This window comes from Chrysoperla carnea, chromosome 2 (genome assembly GCF_905475395.1).
Source record: "Chrysoperla carnea chromosome 2, inChrCarn1.1, whole genome shotgun sequence".
Classification (NCBI taxonomy): Eukaryota; Metazoa; Arthropoda; class Insecta; order Neuroptera; family Chrysopidae; genus Chrysoperla; species Chrysoperla carnea.
In genome coordinates, this window is record NC_058338.1 from 98,171,959 (window position 1) to 98,185,800 (window position 13,842).

The 13,842-nt window shown below is 30.3% G+C and overlaps 1 protein-coding gene across 1 annotated transcript in view; it reads right to left on the reverse strand.

The window, feature by feature from the left end:
- LOC123293113 (gamma-aminobutyric acid receptor alpha-like) overlaps window positions 1-13,842 on the reverse strand; it is a 66,085-nt gene that overhangs the window by 13,518 nt on the left and 38,725 nt on the right. Inside the window, exon 4 of the mRNA XM_044873828.1 lies at window positions 7,659-7,741. Within this exon, the coding sequence (XP_044729763.1) occupies window positions 7,659-7,741 (83 nt within the window). The remainder of the gene's footprint in view (window positions 1-7,658; window positions 7,742-13,842) is intronic.

Sequence of the window (13,842 nt, forward strand, 5' to 3'; positions counted from 1 at the left end):
AGACGTGTTGCTGTACATAATACTTATACATTGTATGCATACATGCATGTACAAATTATACACACACAGCTGCATATTTATAAATTATTTTTTGTGTTTATCTTTTTAACAAGACGGGTAAGAATTTGGTACCAAAAAATTCGACATAAGTTAAGGTAGGATCAAACGGTCAATACTCGCGTTTGAGCATTTTGCTCACGATCGATTAAAAACATAAATAACTTTTATTTTACAAGATAAGCAAGACCAATCGGGTCTTAATGTTAACCAAACAGTGGAAAATTCCCAAAATGAAGCGGATTCGCTAACTCACTCACTGACAAATACAAATTCTAAGCGTTAATTTAATATAAGTCGTACTCGGTAAATTAAAAAATTTGTTAAAGAAATATGATGCAATTAGTTAAAATGAATTTAATTATTTAGATTATTTCTCGGCTTCAATATTTTTACTCTCAGACTTCTTCAATAATACTCAGAGGTTATGTTTTACAAAGTTTAAGAATATTTAACGCGCAAAGTATTTGATGCTTGTGCAAAACGCGTGAGCAAATCTGTCATCACGCGAATAAAGATAATGCAACGATTGACGCGAGTGCCGATGGGTTAAGTTGTTTTTGAACAAAATGTGTAGAAAAGTTTTTTTAGATATAATTTAAAATGTTCCAGTTTTTAGTCAACTAGTACATTTAACTCATGCCGAAGTTCCAAATTTGATTGCGAATATCTTGACGGGGAAAAACTGTGTTTAGTAATTCTCAAGGTTATTCATAATATCTACTTAAAATTTTATTTAAATCTGTAAAAGTTTAAGTACTTAAGTGTATTCACCAATTTCTAGAGGTGTATTAATTTGTTATTGGCAATCGGGACCAATAGTAATATAAATTCTAAGCTAATTTATGAGATCTTCGGTTATTAATTTATGGTATTATTAAAAGGGAGATATCTTTTTTAATTAATTGTTTCTGCCACTCATCTTCTGTTCAAGTCATTTCTATTAATTAATTTCAAAAAAATTGATATAATATGCGGAAAATCTCTTTGTTAAATATTTAAGTAGTTGAATTATTCATGAATTTGTTAACAATATCTAAAGGTTGCTATACATGATCCATTATACTAGACTATATATAAATCATCCCAATGAATTGAAATCGAAGTATTACCAGAATTAATTTCTGATAAAATATGTTAATAAAACTTGTAACTATCTCTGTCCTTCCCCACTCTCTCGATTTTCTTCAATAAATAGCACAATATATTCAACTTTATGGGGTGATCGAAAATTCGAGATATTATCAAAGAATAAATCAATTTCGATAGGGCTATTAATCAAAATTGCAGATAAAAATGTTCATTGACATGTTTTATTAAACGGATAAAACTGTTCCCGACAATATCTTGTTGCCGCCGTTGCGAGGTTTAAAGAATCAATAGTCACGAATTACGTACTTTTTATTATCTCTCTTTCAGTGACTGGGAGGGCGAATATAAAAATTGTCATCAATTCCGTGCTTTAGATGTGCTCCGTTTTCTCTAAAAAGTAACTCATGGGGCATATAAAAATTGGCGGTTTGAAAAAGTTTCGTAGAAAGCCATTTTCATATCTAATCGTACGGAGTCTTTTTTACATTTCTTCAAATCAGCTAGAAACGCATAATAAAAGTTGTTATGGAGTTTAGAGCTCGTTGTTGAATGTGAGGGTGACTAGGTTAATTAACGAGGGATGAGGGCTAATAAAGCAACCTAATTTCTGTCTGGCAAATCAAAATAAGATTTTAATTATCAAAATGGATCATATTAAAATTACAATCACCCTGAAATGATTTGAATGTGTGTTTTTTTTTTCATTTTGGAAAAATATGTTTTCGTAACGACAAAAATGTCTTTTAAGATTAGCAATATTCGCAGCTTCTTTGGCATATGCATACTAATAAACATAGTTGACGCAACTGATTTCAGGTATCTCAGACGTATTTCATTCCTAAATAATTTCAAGAAGAAAAGAAATATTGAATGAATAACTTAATAATCAGCATGTACATGATTATTCGTTTAAAATGAATCAATTCTGTTGTACGTGACAACGCATCATCATTCTTAAAAGCCTCTTCAGAAAATCATCGTAATCATATTCGTTTAGTGTACCTACACTGTATATACCTACATAATATACTCCTTCTAGCTCAACTCTGGTTGCAGGGCAATCATTTAATATTTTTAAATATCCTCTGTCAAATTCCTGCTGGCAAAAAAAATAATTTTTTTAAATGTAAAATGAAGACAAGATATCTGCACACATTTCCTCTAAATTTCTTTCTGTACAACGCATCTACGGGAATTGCAGGTATAAATAAGACAAAATTTGGACCTAAAGTTCTGCTTTGAGGTACAATAGATTGAACAGGATATAAAAGGGTTTTCCACTTAAATGAAATACAATACGATATACAATTTTTATATAAATAAAATGACTCATTCATAGCAGAAAAATTATTGTAAATAGGTTAATTACATACAAAAATTGTTTTGGACTACCTAGGGATTATGATTGGGTTCTTATAATTAAGGAAATGAAACCGAAAAAACAGTCTAACCAAGAAATTGTCTTCTCGTGTGTTGATTTTTATGGGAGCCGGTGGAAAATGTTTGTCTGAGTTTACTCAAAAAAGTCATATACATGCGTACTTGTGTTTTTTCGATTTACGCCCATAAGGTGGGACGGAAGTAACATACTTCTGGATACCACACTCTCTTTATTTCAAATTAACAAAAACTATTGCATTTTATATTATGGACAATTCCCAGCATTTTTATCCATGTTATTTTTACCTAACCTCTCCGTTTTTGAGATATAAGTATTTAAAAAAAAAAGCGTCAAAAACTCGTTATTGGCGAAATTAAAGATTATTTTGTGGTTCCGGTCAAAAATTCAATTTGAAAGCATTATAAATTATATTTTGCATGATTTGGAAACTATATTTTGGAATTATTTTTTGACTCATGACAATTTTCACCAAACCTCACCATTTTCCATATACAAGCGTTTAAAAAAAGTAAAATATATATTTTTCCGAAAATTCGTTATTGATGAAAATAAAAATTATTTTGTGGTTTTGGTAAAAAAATTGATTTAAAAATTATGTGACTTTTTATTTTGGACAATTTTAAACAGTTTTTGACCCTTGGCATTTTGTACCTTATCTCACTGTTTTCGATATATAAGAGTTTTTTTGCCGAAAATATGTTAAGGCGTAAACTAAAAAATTATTTTCGGATTCTGGTCAAGAATTTGATTTGAAAACCATATGAATTTATATTAAGGATAATTTTTAAGACTTTTTCACTTTTGCCGCTCTTGAAAATTTCCCGTTTTGGGCACTAGTCTCGAGTGCCCCTAGTATAAATCCATCGCTGGTCGCCTCGTATCGACGGTAAGAGCCAATGAAAAAAATTTAGTACCTCGAACACTCATTTTGATATAAAATTTAATGATTTGTATTCGTTATTCAACATGACATGTTATGCCCCAGGGTAATTTTCGTAATATTAATTACATCGCACTGCCCGATGAAGTTCCAGCTTTGTTGAATCTTGATTTTAAATAATTTATATGGTTGATTTTTCAACAAGTTTCAATTATAAAGTGATAATAATACATAATATAGTGCTTAATGCTTACTCTACTTGTTATAATTTGTCGTGGAGCGACGATTAAATTGATTGCGAACAAACATACAACGAAATATACAAGGGAAAAAATTCTGGTTTGAGCGCCTTACAGCCCCTGTATACAGGGTGTATAAGGGTAATATGTATCACAATAGTATATACAAGTTTCATTTAAAATTCATTAGCCTATACAAATTATAAAATATAACTTGAAATTATACGAATGAAAAATGGTCCCTTCGTGAGTGTTTTAGTGTTAAATATCTACTTGAAAACTATTATAAACCAAGGAATTTCGAAAAAGAAAATCATACCCTTCTATTTCGAATTTTGAAAATTTAAAAATTAGCTTTAACATTAATTAATTTAAACATTTACTATAAGTTTGCTCCTGATTATATACCTAACTAGCTGTTACCCGCCCGCTTTGCGTGGCGTAAAATATACCCGCTTTGCTGGGAAACATCCCCACTTGCACCCCTCCCTCCACATTTCCTCGCGTTGGATAACATTTTTGTAATGTACACGTCATGCTCTTTTATTTGATACCCCACTTAGGTATATTTGTAAATATTCGATATTTCCTTCCCACTTTCTCGCTACACCTTTCTACCCTCCGAAGGTTAAAAAAATTTCTAAATGTAATTTAAAACATTCTAACCAAGTTTTGAACTATTAAAAGCCATAATTTAAAAATATGAATTTTTTATTCATGAACACCCCCGCAACCCCCCTTGTGGGTGGAATTTCGTAAAATCTTAGCTGACCTCTACTTGGCAAAAGGAATATTCCCGCCAAATTTCAAGTCTCTAGGTCTTATAGTTCCAGAGATATCGTGATGAGTGACTATCTATATAGATCTATAGAAAGTCTCCTATATATATATAGATAGAAGATAAATAAATAATAGTGTTAAAAAATAAACACGCTTTTGTAAGTTGCTGAACTAAAAAGAAGGAAATTGGGCAATACTACTAAGGAAGACTCTATCTACTGATTTTAATTGTAAAATTCTAAACATAATGATACCATAATTCCTACAAAATAAATAAATATACTATGGAAGCCTTTTCAGCATTTCCTTTAAAAGTGTTTTCTTGCATTTTTTCGCTTTGAATGTTCCACAAAACTACTGGTTGAAGCAATCTGCAAATTTATAACGTCCTATTTTTTATAGTTTTGGAGAAAACTATAAAAAATATATATAAATAAAACTATAAATATATTTATAGTTTTGGCTGATCTCTAACGGTTTACAAGATGAGTCCTACGGATCCAAGACTCAATTGACCCATGTTGCTCATTTACGAAGTATCTTGAGTTTTCTTATGAGTTATCTTGTTTACGGACAGAGGGGCAATGGAGTAACGGACTATAGGTGATTTTATGAATACCTATTCGTTGTGTGCGTAGTCATGGTAGGGATAATAAAATCGATGCCAGCGCTTTAAGTGAAAAATTTTGGAGATAAAGTGGGCTGTTATGACTAATTTGCAATTATTTACATGTTAATGATATAGAAACTGTCAAATTAAAATGATTGAAAAACACTAATTAATTAAACTTAATGCATTAAAAATTGTGAAAATAAGAAATCAAATTGTACAAATATTATTTTTCAAATGTTAATTATCGTAATTATTTATTTAAATTTGTGAAACAAGAATATTAAATTTTAAATGTAAGTTTTCAATGCAATCCACACAATTATATATGCATCCATTAATTCTATAATTAAAGTAGTGTATCGTTGTCATGGAAACGAAATTCACGCTCGGAGCGAATACCAAAATTTTGTTCGTAGCATCAATATTTTTAAGCGTTACAAGCTTGGCACTAAACTTAGTATACCTTGATATATATTATATATATACAGGTTATACAAATAGAGTGATTAAGACCAATATCTGTCAATAAAATATTTAAAATAATTGAAATCCAGCACCCCATGCTTTTATACGATAAAATGATTTTTTTTTTTTAACTTATAGAAAATATTTTCTACTTTTTACTTCAGCTAGTTACAAAAGCGTGTGTTTTTTTATTTTTTTAAACCATTATTTATATTAAAAACTATTTCGATTTTGAGAATATTTTGAAATTCAAATTTATAACAATATATAGAAACTTTTTTATGACTTTTAGGGTTGTTTAATCAAATACATTTTGCATTTTGGGCCAGAAAAAATCAAAATAAATTTATTCTGAATTATTTAAAAGAAAAAAAAAAAGTTAAACTAAAGCAACTTTCAATTATTCTGCAGATAAAATAAAAATTATTTCCATAAACATAATAATGAATTTTTTTTTATATTCTATATAGATTATAAGAGAGTGAGTAGGTATTGGCAACCTTCCAAAACTCTATACAATACAAAGATTTAAAACCATATAAATTTTGATATAAAATTATTTTGTTTAGTTTTATCTGACAACGAAAAAAAAACAGACAAATTTACTGTTGATTAGAACATGCTTTTTAAGAAAATTAGAAATCTAATGTGGACGAGCACCACATAACTTCCTTGTTTACTTATAAATTAGTTATGGATTTGGCGATTGTAAAAATTTTTAGAAATTTGGAAATCTAAAATTTTCAGAACTCCGGGAGTGTGTGCATCACTTCGAATGTTTTACATTTATTTTTGTTGATTAATTGTAATAAGGAGCCCAAAATGTTAAATGTGTTGTAACTCGAGTGTTGTTGATCTATTGAATTTTGTAGCTTTTAAGAAAAAAATATCCTATAAATTTTTTCAATTTAGTTGTGGATGGAGAATTTACAGGCCTTAAAAAATGTAAAGAAAAAACATGAGTTACTCGAGTGCGTCAGACATTGAAACTGTAATACTCCCACGTATCTCTGATAAAAGAAATATCGACGGCTTAGGCGGTGGAGGTAGTCATACAGAAGGGATACAAATGCTCATATTGGACGTTAAGTGGAACTCAAAGAAGCTCCCATACCTAAGACTAACGATTTGGAGATGATCCAAGGTCATGCTGGATTTTTGGAAATGCAACAAAAAATCGACATCTAATGTAACTCAAGCGCGTCAGATTTTCATAAAGGAGGTTCAACTTGATGTCTTGGTCATCCTTAATCGGAAAAAAATCTTGCGTAGTTTTCTTAATCTGACGGTTTTATTTTATTTTTTTATTTTATTAGCCAAAGCCGACCATCCGGCTACTTTGGTTTTCGTATTTCATAATTAGACAAACACATCTGCTTCATTATTGTGCATAGTTTCAAGGTTAATCGCACCGAGTCTGAGCCTGTAATGGAGTACATATTAAATATCCGTATCCGCGGATAAAGATTCTAAAAACCGTATCCTTATCTGATGGTGTACATTTTTTTGACTCGGCAGGAATTCCCTCAGAGATTGGAAAAATAACTTATGGTTGATAAATCGAATATTGAATTTTTAATTTACTTCCCAGAGGAAGTTAACGTAATGGGGCTGATTTTGAAAAGTTTTACAAAATCTCTCCAGTTTTACATATTTCCACAGTTTCAAGGCCATAATATCCGAATCAAACCTTTTCAATGTTATGTCTGTGTGTGTGTGTGTGTGTGTGTGCGACATTAACACGTGACTGGGCTCGTGTATTTAAGAACTGAAAGCGTTTTCAGCAGAATTAGTTGAACCGTTTTTAATGGTAATAAAAAAAAACTGGAAGAACTGAGTAAACCGAATCTGAAAAGTGGATAAAACACATCATTTATCTATGCGCCCGCGTCTCGTTACCAAGGGCTAGTATTTCTGCAGGTACTTAGAATGTTCCAAGGAACCTCCCATATGTTAATTTGAGGCGCTCGAGTAATTCCCAAAATCCCTTCTAGGACTCCCCTACTATTGTTAATTATTGTTAAAACGTGCATTGGTGCCAATATTAGGTTGCATTTAACGCGACAGAATATTAGGCTCCAGTTGAAATAATGATGAAAATATTTGTAAAGTTTTTTTCTGTTTACCTACATGAACCAAATTTTAAAGGACAGCGTTGAGTATCCATTGGAAAATCTTCTAAATTCATTGGACATCCAGCTTTAATCGTTAACCTGAAACAAGAAAAATCAAAGTTGTAATAAAATGTTGGTACGGTGAATAAAAGGAGATGAAAACATTCCTTATCTTCCTCTTTTTCTATGGCCTTACACTAGTTATAGCATATAATTGTAGTTTTTAAAACATGATTTTCGTTCGGATCTTTTAATTTTGAATTCATATCATTTTATTGGTGTCAAGACTTTAATCAAATTAATTACTCTATTAGGACGATAAAAGAGCGAAAAAGGACATATAGAAGCAGAATAGAGCTAGCGGCAATAAAAAAATGCAGGCCGCTTAACCTCTCTTCAGGCATTGTCGATCTAAGATATGTTTGGAGACGATGCAAGGTTGAAAAAGAGTGTTCGTTCGTCGCTGTTGCCACAGACAAAACTATCAGAGTGAATTTTTGGCACTCCGTCCGGCAATGCGTTTTTGCCAAAGTTAAACTTTGTCGACCCAAATGTCAATGGAATCATCGTTCTAAAATGGGTCAGTTTTCATAAAAATTTTATTTTTTGTTGAGAAAGAGACAAGCAAAATTTGATAGAATATTTCGATGATTCAAAAATCTATCTATAATCAGTGAATCATGTGAATCAGTCTGTATATTCGAGCGTATACCGCTCATGGTATTGAAAATTCTCCTGAACTCTTCTCCAGCATTTCCTCTTAATCGAAATATATTTTGTAGCATCAGCCAATTCGATAGCTTCGCCAAGATCCAAATTTTCGGTTTGAAATATTCGGCTGAAAGACCAAGTCAAAGAATGTACCGAGCTCATAATATGCATGGATATGGATATCTGATTCGTCAGTGGAAATGCGTCTCATAAGTAGATGCATTTACAGGACTTTATGTTAATTCAAAATTTATGTGGACAAATTCTCAATGGGAGCGGCCCTGCCAGGCCTGTACGCTTGGGCCTGGCAGGCCATATTATTGCATTAATGATATAAAATGGTTTCGTAAAAACTTAAAGTACTTTTTTTGAGAATATTTGAATTTATAAAAGTATTTTATCCATTTTCATGCGTGATAGTTACTATTACATCAAAATTCTTACAAACCAACTTTAAATATCAAACTAGTAATTACACAACTAAAATAATCGCAAATTGTTTAAAGTTGCTTTTGAGTATTCTATAAATATCAAGATATCAGTAAAAAATTATCTATTCAGAAACAGTGGACAAATAAATTGAAGGAATTTCAAAGAGTGAAAATTTCTTTGCACTTAGTTTCAAACATCTTGTACATACTTTTATTGGGTACGTCTACTTTCGAAAGTTATGTTTAAGAATTAATTTAGCAAATGGACCCAATATAAAAAATACAAAATAAATTTTAAAAGATTACATTAATAAAAATTATACAATTGATATATCTCGAAAAAGCGAGGTGGTAAGGATAAAATGCGTATAGCAGAGGGGAGTGTTTGCCCCCTCCCTGCTATTCCGAAGCACTGTAAAATATATATTTCAAAGCATTTTTCTTCTGTGTGAAATAGTCAATAACGTAATTAAAGATCACAATAACCATTCAATTGAATAATTTAATTTCTGAGTTTGGTAAATAATTGTATCAATTTGTATTTTAAATGTTTGAACGGTCAGGGTCGTATTTTAAATAACCAAAAATATATGTTCTAGGCTGGGTTAACAAAAAATATATAGAAATTGTCATATCTTCGTTCACCTTACTCGGGAAATTTGTGCAGTATTGGAATTAACGATTTCTATTGAATTATCGTCTCATTAGAATAATAATAAAAACGGATATCCGACAAATTGACCTTTGCGTGCGTGATACAAAAATTTGCAAGCCTTTGATAGAGCTTGTAATGGACACATTTTTCAAGTAATTAATGGTATAAGGAAGACTGTGCCATTGCATTTACCATAACAACATACTTTGTGTAAATTATTTATTCCGATTAATAAATTCATACTTTGAAGTTCGATTTTTGAAGTGAAAACTTCTTTAGCGGCGTTGTACACTTTTTTTGTAATGGGTAAAAAATGTTCGTTCATGAAAATGTCATGTTTGTGTACGATAGCGCAATACATAAATATTGTATTCTACCACATAAATGATAGTACTTTTATACTGATAATTAAAGCAATTCGTGCTAAATTATTCCAATTCCAAAATATCAAAAAAAGCACAACGTTAATATTCAAGTTTTCACTCCTGCCGGCACTCCCAGAGTGCAACCCGTGTTTTTTTTATACTGAGAATTTGCCATTTTTATCCGTAAATTATTCATGAAATTTTTTTTTGCCGCTCAATTAGTTTTTGAAAAATTAGGGTGGTCTGCTAAATTCATATTAAGAGCTCGGCAATCATACAGCCCGATGTTAAAAAAAAAATTATTGAGCGGAAAAATTGAAAATTTCACGAATAATTTACAGATAAAAACGAGAATTTCTTCACTTGGAAATTTTGGAAAATTAGAAAAGTAGTCCGCTAACTTAATCTAAGTTTAAAACTCCTTATATTACATTCAATAATTTTTATTCAGATCAAAAAAAATGTTTTTTCGTTTTTTTAAGAAGTATCCACTGTTTTGAAAAAATCGAAAAATTCACAAAATTTTCGCGATTCTAGATTGTTTTATTTTTATGGCAAAGCATGATTTAAAAAAAATTTTAATGATTCACTCCTGGAAACAATTAGATCATGCGTTAACAAATAGGAAATATACGAAAAATGAAAAATAAAATTGTAATATTTAAGAATAATTAAAAAAATTTTTTTTTAATTAAACAAACTGTAAAATATGAAAATACAATTAAAATGAAAATAGTAAATTTAATTAGGAATCCCTTACCCCTCTAACACCTGTACAAAAAGAAAATTAAGTAAAGGTTGTACTTTGTTTTAGGGTTCTGTATCCAAAAAACAGGGCCCGATTTAACTATTTACGCATAATATTTGCCGCCTTTTACATTTATACCACATATAGGATGCTTTTTAAGTTGACATATGCTTGAAACTCGATAAATAAATTTAATCGGGAAAATGCTTCAAACGAAAAATATTAGTTTCAAAGAGACACATATTATACTGGCATCGAATTCGATCTAATTACAATAAATAATAATAATAAATAAGTGGATAAACAAATTAAAAAATTCATTGAGTTGAAAAAATTGTTTTCGTGTCTAGAACTCGAATAGCCTAATTGGTAGGGCGCTTGACATGAATCCAAGAAGTCCGGGTTCGAGTCCTGCTTCGAGTGTATTTTTTTCAATTCTCTTTAATTAAGATTACTAGAAAAGATATTTGTCAATATTTAGTTTACGCCTGTATGTAACATATTATATCAAAATATAGTCGAATAGGCTATGATGTAAATATCGTGTGCATGATTAAATGTAAACAACAACAATAAGTAATAGAAAGTTGTTCGTTATAAATAGGAAAACATTTTTTGTTTGAAATATTTTTTTGTAAACCGAATAGTTTACACAGTTATTGATAGCAAAAATCTAGTCTTTTGAGCGTTTGTTCATTCAATTTGAACTAAAATGATCTTTATAAAAAAACGAACCATTTTTGTTGGATTTATTGTAAAATTTTTTGAAGAGTGCTTAGATTTCACAGAAGAATTTATAAGAAATGACACTTTGATACGAAAAAACAATTTTGGGTAAAAATTTTCAGTCCTTTTTTGCCGAGACTGTACGGTTTGCAGAAAAATGTTTCGAATAAAAAGTGTTACTTATTAATCAATAACAACTTTCTAATTTAAAGTGGTCATCTATCGATTACCAGTTATGGAGTAGAGCGCCTACACACCCAAGATTTATCGTTATTATCGTACTTGTACAGTTTCGTTTAAATACATAGATTTTAATGGTGTTTTTTCAGTATTTTATTAAGTTCTCAGTGGACAGTTATTGTAATGGATCCGATTTTGCAAATTGAAAATTTTAACATATCTCCATGGAGTATATATCTCCTTGCAAGTTTCAAGGCCTTTAGAGTCGAATAGTATGGTTTCTAAAAGGATGTCCGTGTGTGCACATGTATGTATGTATGTAGGTATGTTCGGATTCAATTTTCACCTCGCGTATCTCGAGAACAAATGATGATATTGACATGAGACCAGTTTCATTTAACGCATTATGTAACTTAGATCTGATTAGATTTTAAGAAAAATCGGTCAAGTCGTTTTTTGTACCGAATGAAAAATTGTATAATTGTCATTATTATCACTTATCATTTATTATCACTTATCATTTATATAGTTTTAACGTCATCGGGGGTGCAGGGGCAAAGCCCCCGCTGAGATGCAAGGGACGAGGCCCCTGCACGAGTGCACGGGACGAAGCCCCCGCTAAAAGTGATTGTTTACAACAAAACTAATAAAAACGATATAAATATTAAAACATATGATATTTTTTTATCCTTTCCACTGGGAAGTTAGTCTTGTGGACCTTTCGGGTCGCATCTAGACCGCTTTTTTTATTTATAAATTATAATGAATTTTTCCATACAATCCCAGTTTTCAAAATAGCCCTGGTCTTATTGAATCCTGATTACCAAGATTACTGTATATAATATGTTAAGGATTTTCCGCCCCACATTTTTGCCGCTCCAGGCGGTTGCCCGAATCGCGCCCCCACTGGATCGGGCACTGTCAAAAAATTACCACACGGTATCTTATTTATTAATTACAATTGTTTTTTTTTAATGATTTTATATTGAGTTTATAAGATTGAAAAATACTTTTTCGATAAATCTCACTATTTAAGGTAATTTTGACCCAAAGTACTTATATATTAATTGAGTTATTATAAGGATTGAATTAGTAGTTTTTCAGATATTGCCCAGAAATCTTATATAAAAGAGCGATTTCTGAGATCGATATTGTATGATATTTTAGAAACTGTAATGAAAAGTAATAAAAAAATAAGGCAGTACTCATTTTTTATATTATTGAAATAGTTTTTACAATTAAAATTATGCCACGAAAAAAACCTTTTTGGCGATTTCAAACAATAATTTCGTTTTGATTCCGCAAAAACAATTTACAATCGTTTATATCTCAAAAATTATTCGACTTGGTTATTGTATAATAATTAATAAAATACTCGAACATTTATCACCCTGTTTTAAAGTAGAGAGCCTTGCTAAGGGGTAAATCCATTACACAGCATATGGAACCTTTTATATAGCGGTAATATCTTACACTTGATATAATTTTTTCCTGTCCTTTCAGTTACATAATAAATTATTAATTTAAATAAATGCTGAGTATTTTTTTAATGAATTAGTAAAACAAAAAAATAAATTGTATGAAAATAATGAAAATAAATGACTAGAAAAAATTATATTTGTTTGAATTAGCAAGCTTTGTTTAATAACTAAGCACAACTTTGTTTTATTTATAATTTTTAATTAATAATAATCTAATACCTATACGTGTATTGTTTTATTTTTACTTTAAATACTTTCTGACTTAAGGTTATGTGACCACGGTAGGGATAAAGAAAGACTGTAGAGGGAAAATGGGGGTCAAATATTTAATTAGATTAATAAAAAGAAAAATTGTGTGTGTGTAAACAAGACCACATCGTTTTCTGAAGAGCAGGACATAAAAATGTTTCTTGTAAAAAATATTTCTTATTTTTACCATGTACTATGCTCGTTCTGCCTCAAACAATCATGTTTATTTATATTTCTCCCTTTCATTATTTTAATGAAGGTCGAGTTCTAATCATGGTGGATGAAGTAATTTCTACCCCAACAATCAGCCTTCATACAGAGTGGACCATTTTAATCCATTTAGTTTTGTCATTAATCAATCAAAAAATACCTTTAACAAAAGTTGCACAGCTTGATGGAGGACATGATGTTCTGACCTCAGATTGGACCTAGTTCTCCGGGTTGCATTAGTAGTCAATTTAGATCTTAAAAGTTAAGAGATAGAATAACACTTTAAATTAGAAAGTTGATCCTAATAAAAGACCGAACAATTTTTATGTTTTCGTTAGCTTTGGGGGGAAATGCGACTTAAAATTATGTCATGATTGCATTTAATTGCAAGAAAATACGCTTAAAGTTTTTCGATAACTGCAAGTCAAAGTCGTGGACACAGGA